Source organism: Glandiceps talaboti, chromosome 18 (assembly GCF_964340395.1).
Source record: "Glandiceps talaboti chromosome 18, keGlaTala1.1, whole genome shotgun sequence".
NCBI classification, from domain to species: Eukaryota; Metazoa; Hemichordata; class Enteropneusta; family Spengelidae; genus Glandiceps; species Glandiceps talaboti.
In genome coordinates this window covers 13577769-13600903 of record NC_135566.1, presented here as the reverse complement: position 1 = coordinate 13600903, position 23135 = coordinate 13577769, and the positions used below count along the sequence as shown (strand labels likewise).

Here is a 23135-nt window from a genome sequence, read left to right as displayed (position 1 = left end):
TACCCCGGCTGACCTTTGAACTTTTCGATATGCGAACAGGTACGTGATTACTTGTCTGCATGTGGTTATGCACATTTAATCGTAACATTTGAGCATATTTATTTCAGCACCTCCTAAAAATATTTTCCACCTTTGAGAATGCATGCAACGTCATCCAGATCGAGAATCTGCGTGGTGACGTTACGCGGAAAATGGCCATGAACTCGCTCAATCAATAGCTCACTCACAGAGCTAGAGTGGAGACCCATGGATGATGATGGATGATTCATAATCACACAGGCACTTGAATCAATCTGCATGAAAATTTCTTTAAAATTGTTTCTTTGGTTTTTCTTTTACTATACATTTTTAAAAAAAAATGCATACTGATTGATTCAAGTGCCTGTGATTGTAATATGCAATGTGTACTTTCTTTTGGTTTACTTTTACTTTTCAAATGAAAACAAAAAAATTTGTTTTGCTTTGTGGTGGTGGTGGTGGTGGTGGTGTTGTTGCTGGTTATTTATTTCATCGAGCTGGGTGGGGAGGGGAGCAATATCTTGAGGAGCACCTGTGTTCTCTTCACAGTGGGGCTAATTCATCCATAACTGAGAACCTTAACATTTTCATCCTAAATTAACATTTGCATGCTTAAAAAATGATTTTACAATTTCTCTCTCTGTTGGAATTTTTTTTTGAATTTCTGACCAGTATGTAGGAGATACATGTACTTCTTGGTAGAATGGGTATGCAGACAGGAAAGCTAGATTAAGAGGAGCAAAAGAGAAGAGGAGAAATTATAAGGACAGTTATATCAAAGTCATCACCGCTATGGCAGAGTTTGGAGCTCACCTGACATCTGCCACAGCAGATGAAGAAAAACCTACCTTCTTTGAAGTACTTGCCCAAGAAGGGTTGATGTCTGCAATCAGACCAGCTATTAAACATGCACTCAGGGTGAGATATATAGACATTAATACTAACTGTGACCATGCACTCAGGCAACTTATTGCATGCCCCTGCCAGTATACATTTGTACATTTGCTGCAATCTTGCCATTTGTTTTATATATAGGGACAGCAGAGAAATTTGCTGAAGTAACTAAGTGAAGCTCACATTACCTACAACAATTAATAGCACAACAGTGCTGCTAACAATAACAACAACATACTGTGCAACTTGTCAAATTTGCAGTATAATGCTGTTATAGTGTTGCTTGTTGTATGAATGAATGGATGGATGTACATGTATGGATGGATGGATGGATGGATGGATGTACATTTTGTATGTATGTGTGTGTGTGTGTGTGCATGTGTGCACATACATGTGTTTCTGTGTGTGCATGTGCATTTGTATGTGTGCATGCATGTGTGAGTGAGTGCATGCATGTGTGTATGTATGTATATGTGTGTGTGTGTGTGTGTGTGTGTGTGTGTGTGTGTGTGTGTGTGTGTGTGTGTGTGTACAACTAATCCTTGTTTAATGTACACATTGTCAACTGTACATGTACAGGTGTTAGCAGAATACAACCCATCAAGGTATGGTTGGTTGTATAGATACAGTGATGAGATATATCTAAGCCTTGATTTAGTTTTACAACAACACTTCCTATCTACAACATGTAAGTATATCATAAAGACATCAACCAACCACACTGAGCAGGCTTCTCTTGCCACACTTGTTGACAACCAACAGTGATTATAGGCATTAGCAGTTAGTATATTGGGTCACGGAATAAAGATAAACGCAGTACAATCAATCCAGTCACTATCGAGTGTAAGATGTCCATCAATTTCAGTTGTGCTGTGAATTTTATATTTGTTTTATTGAAATTTGTTTGGGAAGTATTCACATTATCCAAATTACACCTTATACATGTACAATACAGAGAAAGTTAGAGTTGAAAGAAAATTGCACTGAAAAGTTGATAAATTAAAACTGATGATTTCAAGAAAGGTTAGAAAGTAAATCAAAGGAAATGAATACCTTATTTTCAGTTATATAATTTTTTATAGAGTATGATTGAATGGCAATGATCAATATGATTCCCTGTGGTCTGTTTTTGTCATTTCCATATCCTGTCAAAGTGGGCGCTATAACATGATTTTCAATATCTTTCATCAGCTGCCTCATTCTCAGAAAACTTCTATGGCTTAAAACGAGTGCCAAATTCCTGTAGTAAGGAATGGATGGCAGGTCTTCACGCTAGTTTACCAAGGAAGGAACATGTCAAATCTCTTCTCCTGCTGGTGAGTAGATCCAGATATATTTACTTCGTATAAACTTCGTTTGACTTGAATAACAAGGATTGCTTTCTTTCTGTTAGACTTAGAAATACAGTCATTGGCAAGCATTGTGTGATTTTCATACAGCTTGGCTGTTTACTACCCGAACAATTACCCAGGTATTCACACTATCACTATGTACCTCTACAGAATAGCTAAGTTAAAGACATACAGTAAAACAATTCATGATCATGTTACAACTGTCGACATCAGACCATGGAACAATGGGACCTGTTACAAACAGTGAAAGTAAACAAATGACATTGGATTAATAACACTTGGTATGTACAGCATGTTGGAAGTACAGAGACTTGTATAACATTTCATCATTTGATAAGAAGAGTTGTATGGCCACTTTGCATTATGGTTCATATTCACAAACAAATTTCCAGTTCCCCTGGCATTTCATGTACACATAAATATGCCATAAAACTGTTCTTATCAAACCATGGTGTGTAATACAAGTCATTGCTGTTCTGACATGCTGAACCAAGTGTTATTAATCCAATTCATTTGTTTACTCCCCCCCCCCCCCAGCTTGTAACAGGTTCTGTTTGTCCAAAGTCTGATGTCTGAAGTTGTATCCTTTCCATAAGCAAAGCTCAACCAACAGACTTCAATCTATGTGTTTGCAAATAGCTGCAGTAGAATGCAATTATGCAACAACAGAGTATAATATCGTATCACTGTATACTATATCAGCTGGCACTTGGAAATGGCCATTTTGTTGAAACGCATTATTCAATTAATCTGATTGTGCTACAAAAATTGTGATCCGAGTCACATGAACATACGATAACAATGTCTGAATGGCAATTGTGTGTAGCAGCTTTTTGTGATAATGTCAAATTCAGCACACATTTCTGTGCTTACTTTGGTGTTGAGTCTTGACTCATCTCTGATTTCTTGTTTTCTTCTGATCTTCAGGTCTTGATTCCGTACCTGAAACTAAAGTTTGATGCCTTGTTTGAAAGATGGAAACAAGAATGGTTGGATGGAGTAGGAGTGTCACAATCTGAACAGGACAAGTTCAAGAAATTTAGCAGTATTTATGTCGCTGTTTATCCGTATATTCACATGGGATGGGAGGTAAAACATACTCATGTTCGCATTCGATGTTCAATATTCTTTTTGTTGCTTTTTAAGGAGTTTTTGACACTAAAACCCATTGTTGTCTTTGCCATTCTTGAGTCAAATTATATTTCAAATGAGTGTGGACTGTCTTCAACTTCAAGAAAAAGCGACTGATCAGCTTTGTTTAGGGAGACCATTGTTTAGGGAGACCATTGTTGTGTTTATTTATTTATTTATTTATTTATTTATTTATTTATTTATTTATTTAAAAGACAGATACTTATATGTTGAATGTGAACAATTCTGTTCTTCCATACTGTGTTGATATTAAAGTAGTATTCCTCAAGTTTTTTCTTTGTTCAGTCAAAGAAACGGGTTGCATAAGGGGCCTTGTCACTATGAGTTATAGGCAGTATTCCCCAAGGTTTTTTTGTTCAGTCAAAGAAACTGGTTGCATAAGGGGTCTTGTCACTATGAGTTAAGTATTGACAATACTTTATGTTGCGAGTATATTTGTGGCTAAATGAAGAGAAATAATAGAGAATATTGTGAGTGTACCAGCACAACCTTAAAATTAAAAAATACTGGAGAAAATAAAAACAATTCCAAACATTTTTACTTGTAGTGTTTCAAGAAGCAATAATGTAGACATGTGTTGTGACAAGGTAGAATGACCAGGGTATAAATTCATGCAACTTGGCTTTTGGATGGAATAATGAATGCTGTCATTTCTTGTTTATTTGCAGGGAGCTCATTTATCTTATCAATTGGCCTATTTGTTTGATAAGTCAAGGTATCACTCACCATTGATATATCTGGCAGGTAAGACTGTCAATTGTTTAAAACAGAATATGTCTACATGTATTAAACCTGATATTTTAATCATAGTGGTCAAATTCACATGAAGCCAACTCACTTTACACGCCAATCAACTGCCAAATATTTATTGGATGAACTCAGTGACAAATTATTGTCATATAGTGGGCATGCATTTTTTTTTCATGTGCTATGCCTAGTCTATGGAATAAACTACTTCCATTAGAGTGGCAGCTTTTTTCCTGAAATTTTTTTTTTAAATCATGAGAGATTTCTAATGTAGAGCTCCTCTCAACTTTATATTATACTGGAAACCCCAGGTGCTTTATGTCAGACAGTCAGTCAGTCAATCGGTCTCTGTCTGTCTGTCTGTCTGTCTGTCTGTCTGTCTGTCTGTCAGTCAGTGCTTATCACCTTCAGATAAATAGTCATGAATATTCAGTGTTCATCTCATAAATATGTATGTCCGTTAAGTCCCATGATGTAATGGTGAACCTGTGTGAGAACAGTAGGGGTGAAACGTAGTTTCAATTTGGTGTTTCTTGGCAATCGCACAAAATTTACGTGATGTGAAATCATGAAATAATATCTCCAGAACCCAAAATTTATAAAAAATACATATATTTCCTGAAATATAATGATGTCATGTGAGTGTTTCCACGATAATTTATTGTTTGTTGCAGGTCGGAATTCTTCAAAACAGTCTTATGAAACATAGTTCTGTACTATTGTCAATGTATTGTTTTTATCCCTCTCAACATGAGAGGGAATCTAAAGACATATTTTCTATCTTTTGTTTCCAGGTGTAAAGCTTCAGCATCTAACAAGAGAAGACATGCTGGCACAGATGCAATCACTGCAAAGTCCATTCACAGATACAAACAGGTATGTGATTAATAAAACCACAGTATTTTATGGTTTACTTCCCTATCCTAACTTGGATGCAGGGAAATAATTTCATCAAAGACAGCAGGATAAACTTTATAAAATCTGTTTTGTCATTTCTGCTACTGTTTCATTTTGGCAATATGTTCACCATTAGAATTTAAAATGTTAAAAACTTGGCATATTCAGCATTCTGGCAAGCAAGAGCATAGGTTTCTACTTAGATAACCTAACAGTAACTAAAAATAAGGCACTGGGGTTTTTACGAATCACTATTGAGTCCACTCACTACAGCCTCTTCGCACTGCATCTTGGACGGTGACATAAAAAGGTCTCGTTTTACGATGATGTATATTCAGCAAGATACAGTTCCATCAGTCATTATTGGAGCAAAGACTTTACAACATCTAGATGTCAATCACGGAACACAAATATTTTATTTCAATCAGTTATTTATCCTATTTCGATATTTAGTATTGCAGAGAAGATGAAGGTATTCAGTAAATGGTTGCTAGGTGCCGTTGCTATCGGGGTTTCCAATGGTTTGTCCGTTGCAGTATTCTTCCTCCAATTCTTAGAGTGGTGGTATGCAAATGAGAGTCATCGAAGTACAGTGTCACTGACTGCCCTCCCTGTGCCAAAACCCCCAAAGGTTAGTAGTTATTCAAGTGTATTTATTTCTGAATCAACAATATGCATTGTCTCTCATTCACAAAATCAGGAGAAAAAAAATAATGGGTCACCATGCAATTTTTAAAAATACATGCCATTGCAAATTTCTTGAAATAAACCCTTTTTAGATTCCAAAATGGCCACCGAATACCCTATTGGAAAATATCATATTATTTGTTTTATTATTCTTCAGAAGAACCTGAAACAAGCTTTCATATGACACAGCCATGAAAGATTTGAACAACTTTGCTTTTTAGAGAAATCAGTTGTGCGGTGTCTGAACAAAATGTCACGATAAGAAATGACAAAAAACAGTCACAATTATCTCAGTTTATATAAGTATATTATTGTTGTTGTTGTTGTTGTTTTTTTGTTTTTTTTAAAGATTAAATCAAGGCCAGAATCTTTACCCGCAGATGCTACAGTGTGTCCACTTTGTTTTAGAACACGTACAAATGATACAGCTTTATCTACCTCTGGGTAAGACTTATTATTAGTAAAACATGTCATTGAATGAAGTTGTACTGGTGCTTCGCTCATGAGACATAATGTTTTTAACACAAAGATAGACACAATTCAATTCTACTCTAACGATAACAGCGACACAAAGCACACACACAGCAGGATCCTTTACCCAATCACTTTGAAAAGTAATAAGCATTGCTATTCTTGTACAGAGAAGTAGAATCAGGCTTCTGTTGAAAAAATGACATCCGGACTTGATGATTTTAATGGCTTCAATTGTTTATTTTCCAACTGATAATCAATCAACATACTAATTTGTGTATGTGTGTGCGGCACCTCTATATATAATAGTTTCTTTTGCATGTAAAGTTGTCTTTGTGTGTGTATAAAAACATAGTGTGTTATGGGTGAAACAACAACCAAGGTGGCATGACAGAAGTACATGTATTTAAATTTACACATGGGCTCTATAATCTCCGCTCTCCTCTTCTCAACATGGAAACAAATTCTGTAACTCGTGGACATTCACTCAAACTCAAGAAATCTAAATCCCTCTCTCTCAATGTTTGCCAACACTTCATCACCCATAGAGTCTTTCAACCATGGAACAATCTTCTGGACCATGTTGTCACTGCTCCCACTCTTAAATCCTTCAAGACTAGACAATCACTGTAAATCTGCACCATTCCTATACAACCACATATCTGATCCATACTTCCAAATTCATCATACCGGCAAATACGCACTGGACTAGACTATTGTAAACTATTGGAACTTTGTGCAGGTCTGTGACCTCTATCAACAGTATAAGATGATGATAATAATGATGATGATGACGACGACGACGACGACGACGACGACGACGACGACGACAATGACAATGACGATGATGACCATGACAACGACCATGACAATGACAGCGATGACATCTTCATTCCTACCGCACGTAATATGAATACCTTGCATATGAATTACTATTTTGTAACTTGCTCAGTGAAACACCACACCAACCCTGTTTCCATTGTACCATGAATTTGTCCGTTTTGTAACTCACTTTTCAATTCTCTTTCATCCACAGATATGTCTTCTGCTATCCATGTATCTACACCTACATAAGATCTCATAAATGCTGTCCAGTAACTGGCTACCCATCACAGACAGACCAACTTATCAAACTCTATCCTCCATCAGCATAGTAACAGTTTGGATTTTCAGTGTACCACAGCCATTACTGAGCTGTTGAATATAAATTACCTGTGATCTGAACATTATTTTATAAGTGGTGGACGATTATGACTGGCTTTGAAGGTGCCGAGAAGTAATTTCCTTATCACACCATCAAACCAACATACAGATACACATGGTCATAGCACATAGCAAGATACAACATACACAAATACTCATATGATATTTATCACTGAAGGTAGACAGTTAGATGTACATAACTGACAAGTACTTTCACACCTTAATTTACATATTAAATGTTTTATATTGAAGCTAACCTTTTCACACCTCTGGTTACTCAACACCTCCAGCAAATTTGGATCATTCTGTCAGATCCAGTTAGACACTGAAGAAGGACAAGTGATTTGTTCGAAACAGGTCGAGTAAAAGTGGAAGAAATAATCTTACGTATAAATCTTAGTGCTTCCATAATGAACATACAAAATAATAAATCTACTATCAGACGTCCTGAAGATATTGTTATTACAGAGGGCGCCCTTTCATAAGTTGAAAACTGTCCATCACTTTCAAAGCCATAGTTTTAACTATCCACTACTGATGAAATGACATTCAGATCCCCGTTACTGTAATGGTTGCAAATAACCCACCAATATCATAGCATCCAGTTCAAATCTTCTACATAATTAGCAGTCACAGCTAGAACATGTTGATTAGAAATATTCAAAAAGTTTTGCATCAATATTTTGAACAGTACTATATATATATAGATATAGATATAGATAGATAGATAGATAGATAGATAGATAGATAGATAGATATGGGAATAGGAAACAAACAGACCAATGCAGTATACATAGCTGTAATGCTTGCATTTTGATTTTCATTTGTATTTTGTATATTTTGGTGCTAAATAAAGTTTTTCCCAGTAAATTACAAATAAAATTCATATGATTCATTGTATGTGTGAGTTGATGAGATTACAGGATTATATATTGTGTTTCTTTGATTTATTTATTTATTTTTGTTTTATTTTTGTGTGTGTGTGTGTGTGGATATTTTGAAACTTCTTTGCTGGCTTATTATAACAGTTGCCTGTGCATGTATGCTTTTGAGAACATGACACAAAAGCCTTACTTTGTATGGCCTGCCATATGAATATATCAAACCACAACAACATACACAGAACACTGCAGCAAGGATCACCATGCAATCAAGAAATGTTTATAACACCAATCTATATGAAGCTCCACTAGTGTAGTCATGATGGTTGAACGGTTAGAGTGGCTGACTTGTAATCTGTATATTGCTGAAGTAGAGTCATGATGGTTGAATGGTGAGTAGCTGACTTGGACTCTGCAGATTGCAGACTTGAGCCTCACTCTGTTGCTTATTTCTAAATGGGTGATGTCAGACTTGAACCACAGTTGTGCCTCAGTCAGCTCAGCTGTATAATTGGGGACCTGGTAGGACAGAGGTTACAATGTGAAGGCTTTAATCCTATACACTTTAGAGGGTGCAATGGATTGTATGCTCCCCAGGGGTTGAGGAAGTGTCAAGGACCGCTGTGCCGCTCACTGTGAAAGTAGTTATAGAGTGGGCTTGGTCATACTGTTGAGGGCTTGTTTTGACTTGCAGTTTACAGCAAATGGTCCAACTATGGATCATTGTCGTAAACCACAGCCTCTTTTACAGCACCATCCAAGACACACCATTGCTCCAGCAGAAATATGTATTCTGGCTTGTGAGAATGGGATATATTAGTGAGATCTCACATCAATGGTCAAATTGATAAATTAAGACAGTTTAGCGAAGCTGTGAGAGAAATAATACATAATGATAGCAGATCTCTATGAAGTGTAAGGTTCGGCTTGGGTGCTCATGTTGGTTAAGTTTTCAGTTGCACTATGACTCACTATGTGAAAGATGACTGCAGAGAACACACTGGCACTAACCTGCAATGGGGTTCTGTTATAGCATAAAAAGTGTCATTCACATCACAGCTACTAGAATAGTGATCATATATGATGGACAAATATGGTAATAATGTTCTGGATTACATTTATATGTTTATTTCATAAACGTAGATTTTCAGTACATAATTCAGGCACTTTTAAATGAGAGTGCATTGCCATAAAACATTACAGTGTCACACATATTAAAATCTACACACATATGCCTTTATAAAAAAAAGTATCTGAAAATGTTGCATTCGTTTCCAATTTATCTTTCCAAAGTAACTAAATTGTACTGTCCTATCTGAAATCATCAGATTCTTTCAATACCACAAAATTATTCACACAAAAAAATGACTTACAAGTATATTAGAATTTACTATTATGATCAAAAGACCAAGTTATATTTTCTGAGAGTGTAACAGGAAACATCACTGTAGGCAAGTACAGATATATTTGTTTCAAATTATTGATTTATAACTTTGTTTAATTTATATTAGATGTGCTTGGGAGAAAAACGAATTCAGAATTTTGTCTTGTTTTATTGACAGAATCTCTCAGGGCACAGGCTGTGTTTTGTAAGTTGTTAGGTGCAATTGTTGTTTACACATTCAAATGGTACTTTTAGTATTCTACTTACTGAAGTATACTTAACCATCATTTGTAATTGACTGAACGGAACTCAAACCTGGTAATAAGATATAATTAATAAACGATCTGATGACGTAATTTACTATACGTACAAAAAATGTAGAGGAAATCCCTACTATGCAATCAACTGTTCTCACAGTGCCAGAAGATACTTGCAATGTCTTAGAAGAGTTACACATACATTTATTATAATACCAGAATGGTTTAATTTGAGGTTTGATGTAAATATTTTCACTTGAGTAAAACACTTATTAACTCAGCTTGTGCCACTTTAAGATGGACCCAAGGCTGTCACCTAGGAGCCCCCTTTTTGATCCATCTTGTAACTCTACTTGAATAGCAAGGGGTATAAGCTGAATTTATTCTTGCTTTTTTTTTTTTTTGGGGGGGGGGGGGGAGGGTGTTAGAGGTAATTTGTGCTGCATGTTCAAATGTACTTGAAGAATATTGTATTTTACTCACTGAAGCATACAGAACTATTTAGTAATGGAATTTCTACAAAACCATCATATGCTATTGGTAGAATTCAAACCTGGTATTCAGACAGATTAAAATGATTGGATGATAGAATTTAGTATTCACTATAAAATGGCAAGGAGACACACCTGTTATGGATCAATATTAATAGTGCAAACAATCAATCGATCAGAAAATGTATAGAGTGCCTGTATCCAATACGAAGTAAAGTTCAGAGGCACTGTACAGTTAAATATTGAAAACTTTCACGAATAAGTACGTTTTGACCTGCAAACATTAACTGTGGGTATCCCATCAACGTTCCAGTGGCAATTTGTTTCAAAGACACAGTGTGGCATGTGAGAAAGCATGACCACCAAAGGAATTAAAGTCTGTAGTTGGGTTCAAACAGTAAATAGTAAACAATTAATTAGTTGATTAGTGAGTCTTGTTTTGGAAAAATCTCTTCAAGATGTTAATTAATATATCCATGATTAGGATTGGAGAAGATGCTGAAATGAAGTCTTGGTTGGCCCACATTGGCCAATCAGAGCAACTCCCTCAGTGTCATCATGCATGATTGACATTTCCAATGTGCCAATCAGAACAGTCAGCTTCTCAAATAATGCTATGATTAAAATCTTCAAAGAAAGCAAGTTACTAAAACATCATCACAGTTGGCAGTCTATCTTAGCCAATCAGCATTTTCTTTGTTGCGATTTGCATCCATACTAGCCAATCAGCATCTTCTTCATTGAGATTTGCATCCATACTAGCCAATCAGAACAATACCTATGCTTACAAGAAATTTTGTGTCTGGATCGATGTCTCTGATTTCAAAGTGAATAGGTTGGGTGCCTGGCAGAGGAATTCTCTTAGATTCATTATGCAAAGATTCAATACCACCATACGGATACTGCTTGTGTCTTGATGGTGGGTCAAAGGAAAGGACTGGTGTTGCACCACCGAATGGTGGCGAGTCCTCATCATCAAACCACATGGGTCTTCTCATGTGTGAGTGAAAGTGCATCATGCTATGTGGATGGCCACCTGGGAATCCAGGTGTAAAATATTCTCCATGGTGATACATCTGTACCCGTGATCCCCCTCGCACCACACCCATTTTACGTTGAATACCAAGATCGGTTCCCCGAGTGGCACGAATCAGGATATAGGTTTTGAATTTCTTGCTGACGTGATCTTCGCTTGGATGAAGAGTAATTGTCATGCCACCGCGCCCTCCTACCTGACAAAGACCACTCCAGGTTTTAGGGCGAGACCTTTTGTCAGAACCAACGTATGGATCAGATGAAGTAACAGGAACTTTCCAGAGGATGTTCTTACGGTCTTGTCCCGATGCTAGTGATAAGACATCTTTCATCTGGTGAAGGTAGCGCTGTGAGGAGTAACATCGTGGGATGTGTTCTTCTCCTTGAAAGTGGTCTGTCATGCTTTCCACAAGGGCATGGAATCTGTAAGCTTCTGTGATATGTGGTTTAACAAGATCTGGACTCTTCTTGACTAGCTCTGACTCTTCCAAGGAATATAACCTCTGTGGTTCTATTTGCGAGAATCGGATGAGTGGGATAAGTTGTTTAATGTTATCATCCAGTTCGTCTTCCCGTTCGGGTACCATTAGCCATTTTTGAACGGCGACATACAGTGCATACTCATCGCATATAACTGCATCTGAACTCTTCAGAATTTCATGAATAAAGTCAACGTCTTGTTCAAGCCATTCGTTGGTATTCACAACATTGTCTAGCTGAGACAGTATGACCTCAATACAACTTTCCCCGAGACTCTGAAGCTCAAACTTTCTGGCATAGGAAAGCCATCTTAGGGCACCGTAAACACTTCGCTTCTTTACCTTTTCACTCATGAAGTCGGAGCAAATTTTACGCAGAGCTTTGACATTATACTTGTCGGCTAGGAACAACACAGGTAGAACATTTTGGATGGTCAACCCAATACGTCCTGAGTACATGAACTTCAAGAAATCGGGAAACATCTCGGCACAATCATCAGACTCCTCCAGCTTGACTTCACACTGTTGAGATTCATTCCAGTTTGAACTTGTCAGCATCGTTTGCAATACATCGCTGGACCTTGTGACTATGAACTTGTGGGCATGATATATTTTACTTCCAACTAAGAGAGAGATATCGCTAAGCTCCGTGTTGTTGTAAAAGGAGGTAATCCCCTCAGCAAACTCCTCTAAGGAGCCGAGAATCTCGGGTGTCTCTGGCTCTGTATCCTCATGTCGATCTCCCTCTGTATCATCTTGGCCAGCTGGATCACCATCTTGTGATGTTGATGCCTTGGGATAGCCAAGGAAAGCCAACATGATGGACCTGTGAAGTGAGTGATGGTAAATTTGATTAATAACTGACTGTGGATACAATCATATCAATTGATGGTTTGAAATGTGTCTCAACCAGGGAAGTGTATAAGCTTATACCTCCTTATCAAAACTATTAGTAGTACTATAGTCAGTCGTGTGAATGTGTAAAGATGGATCTCAATATACAAAGATTACTTTATCATGAGACTTAAAAAAATCTCCAAAGGAACCTGATGCCAGTATGGCTGGGATGGGGTCACAAATCGTTTGATGGCACCACCATTGTCTGAGGACAAAATTGGAGCATTCATGATTTTAGAGTGAGGCCATCAAAATGACAAATACTGAATATTATGATAAAACTGGTCTGAGCATGGATGTATTTGTGAATGTGATCTCAGTAATTCATATGTGATCTATGGGTTATACTTCCATGATCTGAACATGAAACGTAAACCATCAATACTTTTGGACGAAAAGTACTTGAATGTAGTAAACGTAATAACATTAATAATACTAATAATACACTTGTAAGTGGGTAATTACATTGTATAAGTGGTATTGAGCGCAGAGATAACGTTTTAAAATAGTTCATTGAGTACAAAATGGTTCTTTACCGAGATTGACTACATAGTACACGTACTCTGAGAACTTTGGTATTGGCGTGGTCGGAGGTATCTCAGATACCCCTTAGTACCTCCAGATGCTACATGTATTGGTAATAAGCTTTATATATAAATTATTCAAATTCACTTCCGCGTTTACGGATCCAACAACTTAGGTTATCAGATATCGTAGAAATATTTGTCTTTGGTTCATATATTTACCTTGATACCGTGCTAGAATGATTGGAAAATCGGCTGTGTGGTTACTTACCTGTAAAATCGACTAGGACTTTTAGTAATCGAGTTTTTTACCGCGAAAAGGAAACAGATGCGAAGTTCGCGACCTCTGATGACCCAGACTGTACTGATGTTGACCTCAAACTCTAACGCCCCTTACAGTACATCACAGAAATCTTTCGTTTTCAATGCCACCCCTTGGTAATGATATCAGAGAATAGAGATGGTATATTTTCTTTACATGTATGTGTTTGCACATTGGCAAAGTAGCTGTCATTACAAGCAAAACTTCTTTCATTCTTTGATCAATGCAAGTTTACAGGATGGGGGGGGGGGGGGGGGCAAACTTTCAAAGTACATGTAGTGGGTAATAAAGGAAACAAAGCAAGACCACAGGGCACTCAGGCTCAGTTTTGTTTTATGTGCGTGTTTGTTTGTTTCCGTAAACAAAACTAACTGAGCCTGAGTGCCCTGTGGCAAAACAAGAGAGTAAAGAAAGAGAGTGGGGTTTGGTCTGAGATAAGTCCCCCCCCCCCCCCCCTTCCGCCACTGGTATCTTTAATTTTCAGAGAACAAAAGTATACCCTACGGTACAAAGTGTATAATTTTGACAGAGGCTGATTAAAAACACGCACTCTTCTCTAACTTCAAAATGCTGTAACTTAGGTATGCCATGGCAGGGCGCCCTCACACATCGTTCAACCCCTTTGAGAGAGGTGCCTGAAGCCACATGACATATCTAACAACTAACATGCTCTCCTGATCACAATGAATTAGACACAGAATCCAGAAGCTATCAATATATTTGGAGGGATTCTATTGTGATGACCGATGTATATCATTTATGAACTTGATTCAGATAGACAAAGTATATATTATTATTACCAAGACATAATTTTGCATGTCATACCACCCAGAAATAGTAAATCTTCACATACACTAAGCAGACTCAAACTATCAGACATCCTACACAACATTCTGGGCTAGTCGACTCCAAAGCAAAAGTTCAGACACGCATGTACAACTACAATATCAACATTCACCTTATGAGCTACCTAACAGATAAAAGACAATTCTATCAAGCTGTCAAGCTTGCCAGTCATAAGCTGTCCAAAACTCCGTGGCAAGTTCGTAAGATCCAAGTCTATCTTCATTAATTACCATCAACACAAACTGTTCAGATAAATCCATCACTAAACATACACACAGGCTTGATATACTATAGTTCAATTTTCAGTGAAGTTGTTACTAGTAGTTTACAATATGTTTACAATTAAACACCAGGTGATAAAATAGAGAAACTCATAATTTTAGCAGTTTGAGACAGGCTAACTGGGTAGCTAGGCTGATGTTAGTTGTACTTAATGTAGAACCACAACTCTCAACACACACACATGCACGCACATAAACATACACACATACTACAAAACATGTTTTCTCAAAAAGCCATTTCTTTATTTTGCCACAATGCTGGTATTATAGTAGCATTTAAGAAAGCCATTTCATTTACAATAGTCAACTTTGTAGTGTTTTTTAATCAAAGAGACCAAAGCCCATATCTTCATCGGATTCCTCTTCAGATTCCTCTTTCTTCTCTTCCTTCTCTTCTTTTTCTGAAAATTGAAATTAAAAAGGTCACAATATTGCAACTATCTTTGTCATCAGTACATCGGTCACCATCACTGAACTGAATGAGTGTAGTGCCACAGATCTAGCAACCTAAACAAGCTATAAAAAGCAACTACCCCATCTGAAAGTGATCAGGCCCAAAGTCTCTACACTCAGGGATGTAGATACGGGCCAGAAGTCAACAAACACAATGGCTATTCCACAATGCTTTGTCAGTTAATTTTCTTACAAATTGTTTAAAAATTCTGTTTCAACCAGAATATTTCCATAATTGGGAGGAATTATGAGTCCATTACCGAAACATTACCATCTATTTTTCACATTTTACTTGCTACTTTCAGTATTAGCTACATCCCTGATACCACAGACGCACGATACAGATGCCACGGTGTCAATTCTCAGACCAATAAGTAGATACATCAGGTTTTCAGCCGAAAGATGGTGATTACTTATTGAATCATCATGGAACTTTTGTGAAGTCACTGGGGTTCTACTAGAATTACTAGAAACTCCTCACTGTCCCCAGAGAGGTTGTAGCATACGCAAATATCTTCTTGGGAAGACGCACAGTAAATCTTTATCTTACTCTTCCACAGGTTTCAAATCTAGACAGTATTTCTTACCAATAGCAGTAGATGCAAATGTAGGTAAACAGCACTGGGTATTCCCACTGAACTTTTTAAGTACAAGATATTGAAATCTCAAAGTTTACTCGACAATTCCCATCCCACCTTTAGAAAAACATTGCCTGGGTACGATAACAGAAAGGTAAAATCCCAAACACCTTGCTAGTTGCATCATGTTTTGACGACAAGTTCATTCTTTTTGTTGTTGTAAATCAAGGCAATCACAAGCTTACCTTCAGCAGCAGCACCGCCGCCACCACCACCGGCAGCAACTGCACCACCAGATGGTACTGACGCAAGCTTTTCTTTTCCTGAAATACAGAAATGATTCTTTTGTGAGTTTCCTTGCATGTTTTATGGCTGCTAAAGAAGCCTTACAAATACTAACACAAAGTTCTCAGACAAATACTATTTGATGCATCAGTAATCAGCCGAAAGATGGTGATTATAGATTATATCATCAAGGAACTTTGGATGGCATACAAATTATTAGTACATGTAGCATAATTTTAACTTTATGCAAGCCTGCCATTTAATTTCTTTCAACAAATTGCATATTTCCACAAATGTAAAACAATGAGAATTCTTAATATATCAAGGTAGATCATTTAATTCATTTCACTTTTCAGGAATTAATTCTTTCTCCGACTGCTCTAAAATTGTTTTGAAATTCCAAGACAGACAAAGGACTGTTAGCAACATTTACAGACTTGTGCCAATCCCTGTCTTGCTGCTGAAAGGGCAGTCTAGAGGCTAGTCAGGTTTGAATCTGTTTCAATGCCAATGGCTACTCTCAATAGACTAGCAAAGAAGGTACCCACCCACACTACACAACTTTCTTAAACATTTTCACTTTTAAAGTTAAAAATTAAAAAAATAGTATTCAGACTAATTTTGGTTCAAGAAATCATTTCATTAATTTGACAAATGACTTGTAGTCTAGTTCCGATACGGTGTCATTACGATTTACCACATTGGCATCCAGACTAAATTAATTGTTGAGTGGCCAAAAGACTTGTAACACTGTAATTGTTAGCTATTTAGCAATAGTGAGACCACGTCGTGTACAGGTAGAACAGTGAGGGTTTGTCGAACGACTGCACATCATACACACGTTATATTCCCCAAGAACAATTTAGATAGATAAGAGACAGGCTTCCCACAGACCACTCAATACAAATATAAACAATATCATCTGACCCCTACTGATACACAGACACACAAACACATCGTCCTTGCAACAAACAAGCTATTGAAAATCATCACATTGCAGGCTCAGATTTTGACACATACAAGTGTATTGATTCAAAGTTACAAGTGATACATGTATGTGTACATACAGTGCCTGCTTGTCGGCAGGAGTGTGGTGGTGTTCATATTTGTAATGAGTGGTCTATGGGAAGCCCGTTTTTTATCTAATTCTAACTAAACTGTTCGTTGGGAACATAAACAGTGTATGATATGCAGTCGTTCAGCGATCCCTCGAAGTTATACCTGTATCTGGGTTACTTGTGGATGAATCTTCCTAGAAAGTATGCTTTACAAGCCATCAAAATCCTTTTTCTCTTCTGACTCACCTGCTGCCATTACATCCTGCACATCTTTCCCACTTAGTTCACTGATCACTTTGTTCAGTCTTTCATCATCAGCTTCAATTCCTACACTTTCAAGGATCTTCTTGATGTCTCCAGCACTGGGTTTGATGTTACCCCCCAATACAGCGAGAAGATATGCCGCCACGTAACGCATTCTGTAAGATTAATACAATGTACACGGTTATATATAGTCTAACAAAAGGTAATATTACAATAATTTTGAAAGTCATATGTGTTAAAATTGATGGCAACTAAAGTTGACGTTTGTTTTCATCTGGGCGCAAAAGTTTCGATATTCTTGCAATATTCAGTTTGCAGTTTATGGAGAAAATGAATAAAAAAGTATGTGTTACAATGTACCTGTTATGATAGCTGCAATAATTGTAGCGTCTTGTTGCAGTTTTATGGGTTTTTTCGTCTGTTTGGTGACTTTTTAAGTTTTAGTGTTTAACCCGCACCTAACGCTACAATTCCTAGTGCAGGAATTCCAATCAGCTGATGCGACGCGGATCTGCATCGCACGTATCAATCCCTATTTTCGCCAAAATATCGACCTACCTACGGAAAATCTGACATTTCCTAACCGCAACACTTCTTAGGAATCCCCCCCCACAATCGACGCCCCGATCTGCCCTTTCCCCCATCAAAAACGGCCGCCGAACATGCGAGACTAGACAATTTTGAAAACTTTCGCGGCTACGAGATCTCGGCAAATGTATCGCGTGATCAACGACCTTCGTTTTCAAAATTGTCTAGTCTCGCATGTTCGGCGGCCGTTTTTGACGGAGGAAAGGGCAGATCGGGGCGTCGATTGTGCTGCGGGGGATTCCTAAGAAGTGTTGCGGTTAGGAAATGTCAGATTTTCCGTAGGTAGGTCGATATTTTGGCGAAAATAGGGATTGATACATGCGATGCAGATCCGCGTCGCATCAGCTGATTGGAATTCCTGCACTAGGAATTGTAGCGTTAGGTGCGGGTTAAACACTAAAACTTAAAAAGTCACCAAAACATACGAAAAAAACCACAAAACCGCAACAAGACGCTACAATTATTGCAGCTACTGTTATGATAGTGAAGTTAAGTATTCTAATGAAGGTCTTTTTCCTTCTATTTCACCACATGGTATTGCACAACAGATGGACACAAGATGGCACCTGGCGCATGCTTCAAGATGGAAGCGTGTCCAGTTTTGCTTTTTATTTCCGGCATGTTTAGTTAGCTAATAAATTACTGCACATGCCATGTGCTTATTCATCTAATGGAAGTCTAACGTCTGTAAACCACGTGAAATCCCAAGCACAACGTGAACTGGTGTAGACTAATTATTCCACTCTCTAGTAGTGACAGAACAACCCGACAGTTCACACGTGTTTCAATGATGCTCACTGTGGAGCCGGAGGAGTGCGAACATGCACCACTACGTACATCGAAAGTGGTCGTAATATCTTAACAAATCCACAATATTTCTCTTGTAGAATCCGTCAAAAGATAAATTGATACTCTATGATTTACTTAAATAATATCGTAATTTTCTATTTTTTTGGTTTCAATACTTACTTTAAGTCTTTCTGCGACACGAAACGTGATCACGCAAATTCGTGGTTTCAATATGGCGAAAGAGGTCAAATGACGGGTTTCCCAGTCTGACCTTAAAATTTGAAAGGCTGTGACCCCATTTCGCTCGATAATCTTCTTCCTTGAAAATGCGTATTTCATAAGTAAGATAAATAAAATATGCTGAAATTTTCTATTCTATATCTAAATTGTTGTAAGAATAACACTTATAATGTTTTTCCACCAAAATACTTGGAGATGAGAAAAAACAAACTATCAAATTTGCAATGGCGGACAGATTGACTCAAATACAAGATGCTGTCAATCAGGTTTGTGTAAATAATTCGAAATTATGTGCAACTCAAAACATTACTTGAGTTTAAACGAGTACACGAAGTTCAACTTGACGGATATCCAACATAAAATCACCTTCCGGAATCTCTCATATACTTGTACTATCAAGTCACTTTTGTTATGATTGTGGGAACCGCAGTACACATTTATTTGTGATAGCGCCCCCAGGAGTGGGGTATATTTTTGCTATCCCTTACAGAACTTTACTAGTATACATAATATGGATCTACTTCATGGAAACAAATTTCAGACCCATTATCTTTGAACAGGAAAATATTTGTTGCCTATTTTCATTTTGCAATGTCAATGTAAATAGTTATCTTTTAAGTTTTAGCACAGGCAAGGATTAAGGAAGTGTGCTTTCAGCCAATCTTATATATATATATATATATATATATATATATATATATATATATATATATATATATATATATATATATATAAGTGAATAATATATATATATATATATATATATATATATATATATATATATATATATATATAAGTGAATAAGAGTCCAAATACTTATAATTTGTGTAATCTATAGCAATATTTTACACCACCATTGACAATTTACTATGATAATTTGCACTAAGTTACCAATGAAATTTCTTCTCTTTTTTTTATTCAGCTTGCAGATCACTTCTGTAACAGCATAGGTGTTCTTCAAGAGGCATCAGTTCCTGGCAAATTTTCAGGCTTTGATAAACAAGGTAATGACCGTGTAGTGGTTTATATCTGATTATTTCGCAGTCTTGCAGAAGAAATAACAGCTCTGGTTTGTGAGAATGTTCTAAGCTCAGAGCAGAAATTACTCACATAGCATATTGCAACTATTGGTAAATCACTTCAGCTGTAATTGATATGTACATGATTTATTGACATACAATGTAGGCTTGTGAAATATCCACAGGGGGTTGTTCTGTGCTATCAGTATTTCCATACCCCAGGTAATGATTGTATCATTAGTTGCAAGAATATGGATGATCAGTTACAAATTGATGTGACCTAATCATAAATGAAGACTTCATTTTACCCATAGGAAATGAAGTTCTATGTTATCAGTTATGTTAGTTTAATGTGTGTGTCTTGAAACATTACATTAAAATTCATGCAGCATGTCAGTGTACCGGTACATGTAGAACAGCAGCCATTTCTGATGAATGGTACAAATCAGCCCTACGTTAATTAATGGCCCAGTTTGGATTAGGATTCAGATCTAGGTATGAAAGACAGTTTTCTGTAAGAGCTGTAGAAAAAGTTGGTCCAGAACAAAAAAAAAAGATCCTATAAAATCTGTATTCCTCCAAATGTAAGACAACACTTATGCGAGAACCTGTGATTGAATTCCCTGCCAGTTAAGGAGTCTCATCCTAATCTATTGTGAAACTAACCGAATCACAACTCCCTAGGTTGATCATCACATACATGTGATTATTGTACAATCAGATCACTGTCCTACATTCTTACCCTTTTATCTTCTTTTAACTACATTATGTATAGATGGTTCGGAACAAGGACAAACATCAGAGGACCATACGTTACTATTTGCACAACTCATAGCCAGAACAGCCAAAGATATAGACGTACTTATAGATTCCCTTCCCAGTGATGAATCTACCACAGAATTACAGGTGAGCAATGTACGAATGTATTTCTTCTTCTTATTTCATGTGTAGTGCAAGATGTCAGGCCAATGAATATATTCTAATATTGATAACAAGTTATTAACATAAAATTTGAATACCTGAATATACATTAACATAATTATCATAAATGAATACTAAATTGGCCTTGCATCGTGTACTAGGTGTTATTTTATGTTTGTGTGTCCATGTACCATAATACCTAATATTCCACGCTTGATGTTTCCCAAATGATCCAATGAGAATGTTTGGTTTAAATGTACTGGATTACAGATGATGACTAATTTGCAAGTATGCTGTGAAAATAATGACAGCATTTTCACTGTAACAATGCAATGTGGATTCAAAGTTATCTACTTTGTGTGTTTTCTTTAGTTTGATGTTTTCCTACTTGTGTATTGTGCTCATTGCCTGACTGAGTATGAAATACAATACATAAGACAACGTAAGAAAATGGTAAACTTTATCTTAGTCTGTAAGGTATGCCATGATGGGGCGCCCTCAAACATCGATCCACCCCTCCCAGGAGGTGAGGAGACCGGCAGTGAGGGCAGAACAACACAATGTATCTTGCAGTCTAACTTAATCTCCAATGCAAAAAAACAAACATGCAAAGGTTTGAATCAAAATTGCATTCATACATTACAAGTTATTAAATGTTCAGTGTCTTTAGGTATAATGACCTCTCCCATTAGAGTTACTGCTTCTGTGTAACTATTAGCATGGACCAGGTCACAGTGATTTGGCTAGTCAATACATGTGAGTGTACAGAACACACACACACACACACACACACACACACACACACACACACACACACATACACACACACACACACACACACACAAAAAAAAAAAACGTGCTTAATAATTTTTCCAATATTTTGTATTTTCAGAACGCAAGTTTACAAAGGTTAGAGCAAGAGAACAGAGATGCTGCTAGAAGACTCCAAGAGATTGTCAGGAAAGGGGAAGTGTTGCTGGAAAGAATACAAGAAGCATTGAAAGAGATTGCAGACTCACAACTACAGGCACAAAATACACAGAGCAGCAGATAGCACTTCATTGTAGAATTTAGGAAAGTGACAATGTTTTATATGCCTGACACTAGAGGGCGATAGATAGCAGCCATTATAACATGACTGGCCATATATGGAAATATATTTATTTCACCATGTATTCAGTTCATGGAAGAATTTAATAATGATCTTCATTTTCAAAAAAATGTCTGAATATGTGTTTTGGAACCATATTGCCAAATACAGAGTACAGAACACAGGATATAGTATAGTACCCTGTATTTCTCACACATGAATGTATGGTTTCTGGAAGTGTAAGTGAAAATATGAATAATTGCTCATCAACAAGTCCAGCAAAGTGTCAGGAAAAGACTGTTGAAACCTGTATTAAATACTGCTTTGCTAGACTGCCTATGGAGAAGCAATACAGAATGTTACTTTGCTAGTAAGTAGTAGTGCAGTACTAGTAGCCATGTTAATACATTTGTATTATGAATAATCTTCCCATATAAAGACTTCAATTATCTACTACATATAGCAACTTCTATTTGATTTTAATTCTCTAAGGGTCTGCTCATACTCTTCCGCTAAAGTCTGTATTCATTGAATATGTGGAACTGCCTAAGCTTATCAGAGTTTACGCAGGGTTCTCCACAGACTTAATCTTGTGGTGGACAATCATTAATATTCATGATTAATTAATATTCATAACATCATTAATATTCATGATTAATTAATGTTAATGATTCAACTTCTATGTTAATTTCAAACTGACACATTGTTTACTGATACACACCAGTGTTTCTCAATGCACATTCACAACACAACTTAAGTTCATACACCACACAAACTTATGGTTGATAATTTGTCTTGCTTTTCTACACAAGTTTATTTTAAAGACATTCTAGTAATTCTACTAATGTGCATGATACAATACTAATTTGAAATAAAAGGACTGATTAATAAAAAAAATAATGCTCCCAATTCAACTTCTATATGACTTCCAACTGCATATACACACACCACAGTATTGATTTGAAATGCAATGACTGATTAATAAAATAAATGACTGCTTAATAAAATAAATATCATGACTGACTGACTGAC

The 23135-nt window shown here is 36.7% G+C and overlaps 4 protein-coding genes across 5 annotated transcripts; 2 read left to right on the top strand and 2 right to left on the bottom strand.

Moving 5' to 3' along the window:
• Positions 1-13: 13 nt before the first annotated feature.
• Positions 14-8195, top strand: LOC144449189 (peroxisome assembly protein 12-like). The gene is made up of 10 exons (XM_078139691.1): positions 14-39; positions 691-936; positions 1492-1600; positions 2104-2228; positions 3192-3353; positions 4085-4160; positions 4958-5039; positions 5514-5691; positions 6097-6191; positions 7255-8195. The coding sequence occupies exons 2-10, from the start codon at positions 811-813 to the stop codon at positions 7370-7372; spliced, it is 1071 nt and encodes a 356-aa protein (XP_077995817.1). The 5' UTR covers positions 14-39; positions 691-810; the 3' UTR covers positions 7373-8195.
• A 1320-nt stretch (positions 8196-9515) lies between these two features.
• Positions 9516-13714, bottom strand: LOC144449146 (kelch-like protein 6). Its single transcript, XM_078139613.1, has 2 exons — positions 13641-13714; positions 9516-12774 (listed from the first exon to the last, which is right to left on the bottom strand). The coding sequence occupies exon 2, from the start codon at positions 12765-12767 to the stop codon at positions 11193-11195; it is 1575 nt and encodes a 524-aa protein (XP_077995739.1). The 5' UTR covers positions 12768-12774; positions 13641-13714; the 3' UTR covers positions 9516-11192.
• Positions 13715-15037: 1323 nt separating this feature from the next.
• Positions 15038-19088, bottom strand: LOC144449151 (uncharacterized). Its single transcript, XM_078139617.1, has 4 exons — positions 19014-19088; positions 17439-17611; positions 16095-16172; positions 15038-15219 (listed from the first exon to the last, which is right to left on the bottom strand). The coding sequence occupies exons 2-4, from the start codon at positions 17608-17610 to the stop codon at positions 15140-15142; spliced, it is 330 nt and encodes a 109-aa protein (XP_077995743.1). The 5' UTR covers position 17611; positions 19014-19088; the 3' UTR covers positions 15038-15139.
• A 209-nt stretch (positions 19089-19297) lies between these two features.
• On the top strand, positions 19298-22977 carry LOC144449181 (mediator of RNA polymerase II transcription subunit 21-like). Of its 2 annotated transcripts, none has more exons than XM_078139683.1 (4): positions 19298-19339; positions 19996-20077; positions 20868-20998; positions 21906-22977. In XM_078139683.1, the coding sequence occupies exons 1-4, from the start codon at positions 19298-19300 to the stop codon at positions 22065-22067; spliced, it is 417 nt and encodes a 138-aa protein (XP_077995809.1). In that variant the 3' UTR covers positions 22068-22977. The 2 variants fall into 2 exon arrangements, with proteins under 2 accessions (XP_077995809.1, XP_077995808.1); XM_078139682.1 differs by having other exon boundaries at positions 20868-21007.
• Positions 22978-23135: the final 158 nt, after the last annotated feature.

What these genes read in the sequence shown, in the direction of transcription:
- LOC144449189 (XM_078139691.1), top strand. Translation starts at nt 811, where the DNA reads ATGGCAGAGTTTGGAGCTCACCTGACATCTGCCACAGCAGATGAAGAA. An exon ending in CCATTCACAGATACAAACAG is followed by an intron (nt 5,040 to 5,513) that starts GTATGTGATTAA and finishes TTCGATATTTAG; the next exon opens with TATTGCAGAGAAGATGAAGG. An exon ending in CTGTGCCAAAACCCCCAAAG is followed by an intron (nt 5,692 to 6,096) that starts GTTAGTAGTTAT and finishes TTTTTTTTAAAG; the next exon opens with ATTAAATCAAGGCCAGAATC.
- LOC144449151 (XM_078139617.1), bottom strand. Translation starts at nt 17,610, where the DNA reads ATGCGTTACGTGGCGGCATATCTTCTCGCTGTATTGGGGGGTAACATC. An exon ending in GCAGGATGTAATGGCAGCAG is followed by an intron (nt 16,173 to 17,438) that starts GTGAGTCAGAAG and finishes TCTGTATTTCAG; the next exon opens with GAAAAGAAAAGCTTGCGTCA. An exon ending in CGGCGGTGCTGCTGCTGAAG is followed by an intron (nt 15,220 to 16,094) that starts GTAAGCTTGTGA and finishes TTCAATTTTCAG; the next exon opens with AAAAAGAAGAGAAGGAAGAG.
- LOC144449181 (XM_078139682.1), top strand. Translation starts at nt 19,298, where the DNA reads ATGGCGGACAGATTGACTCAAATACAAGATGCTGTCAATCAG. An exon ending in TACAAGATGCTGTCAATCAG is followed by an intron (nt 19,340 to 19,995) that starts GTTTGTGTAAAT and finishes TTTTTTATTCAG; the next exon opens with CTTGCAGATCACTTCTGTAA. An exon ending in CAGAATTACAGGTGAGCAAT is followed by an intron (nt 21,008 to 21,905) that starts GTACGAATGTAT and finishes TTGTATTTTCAG; the next exon opens with AACGCAAGTTTACAAAGGTT.
- LOC144449146 (XM_078139613.1), bottom strand. Translation starts at nt 12,767, where the DNA reads ATGTTGGCTTTCCTTGGCTATCCCAAGGCATCAACATCACAAGATGGT.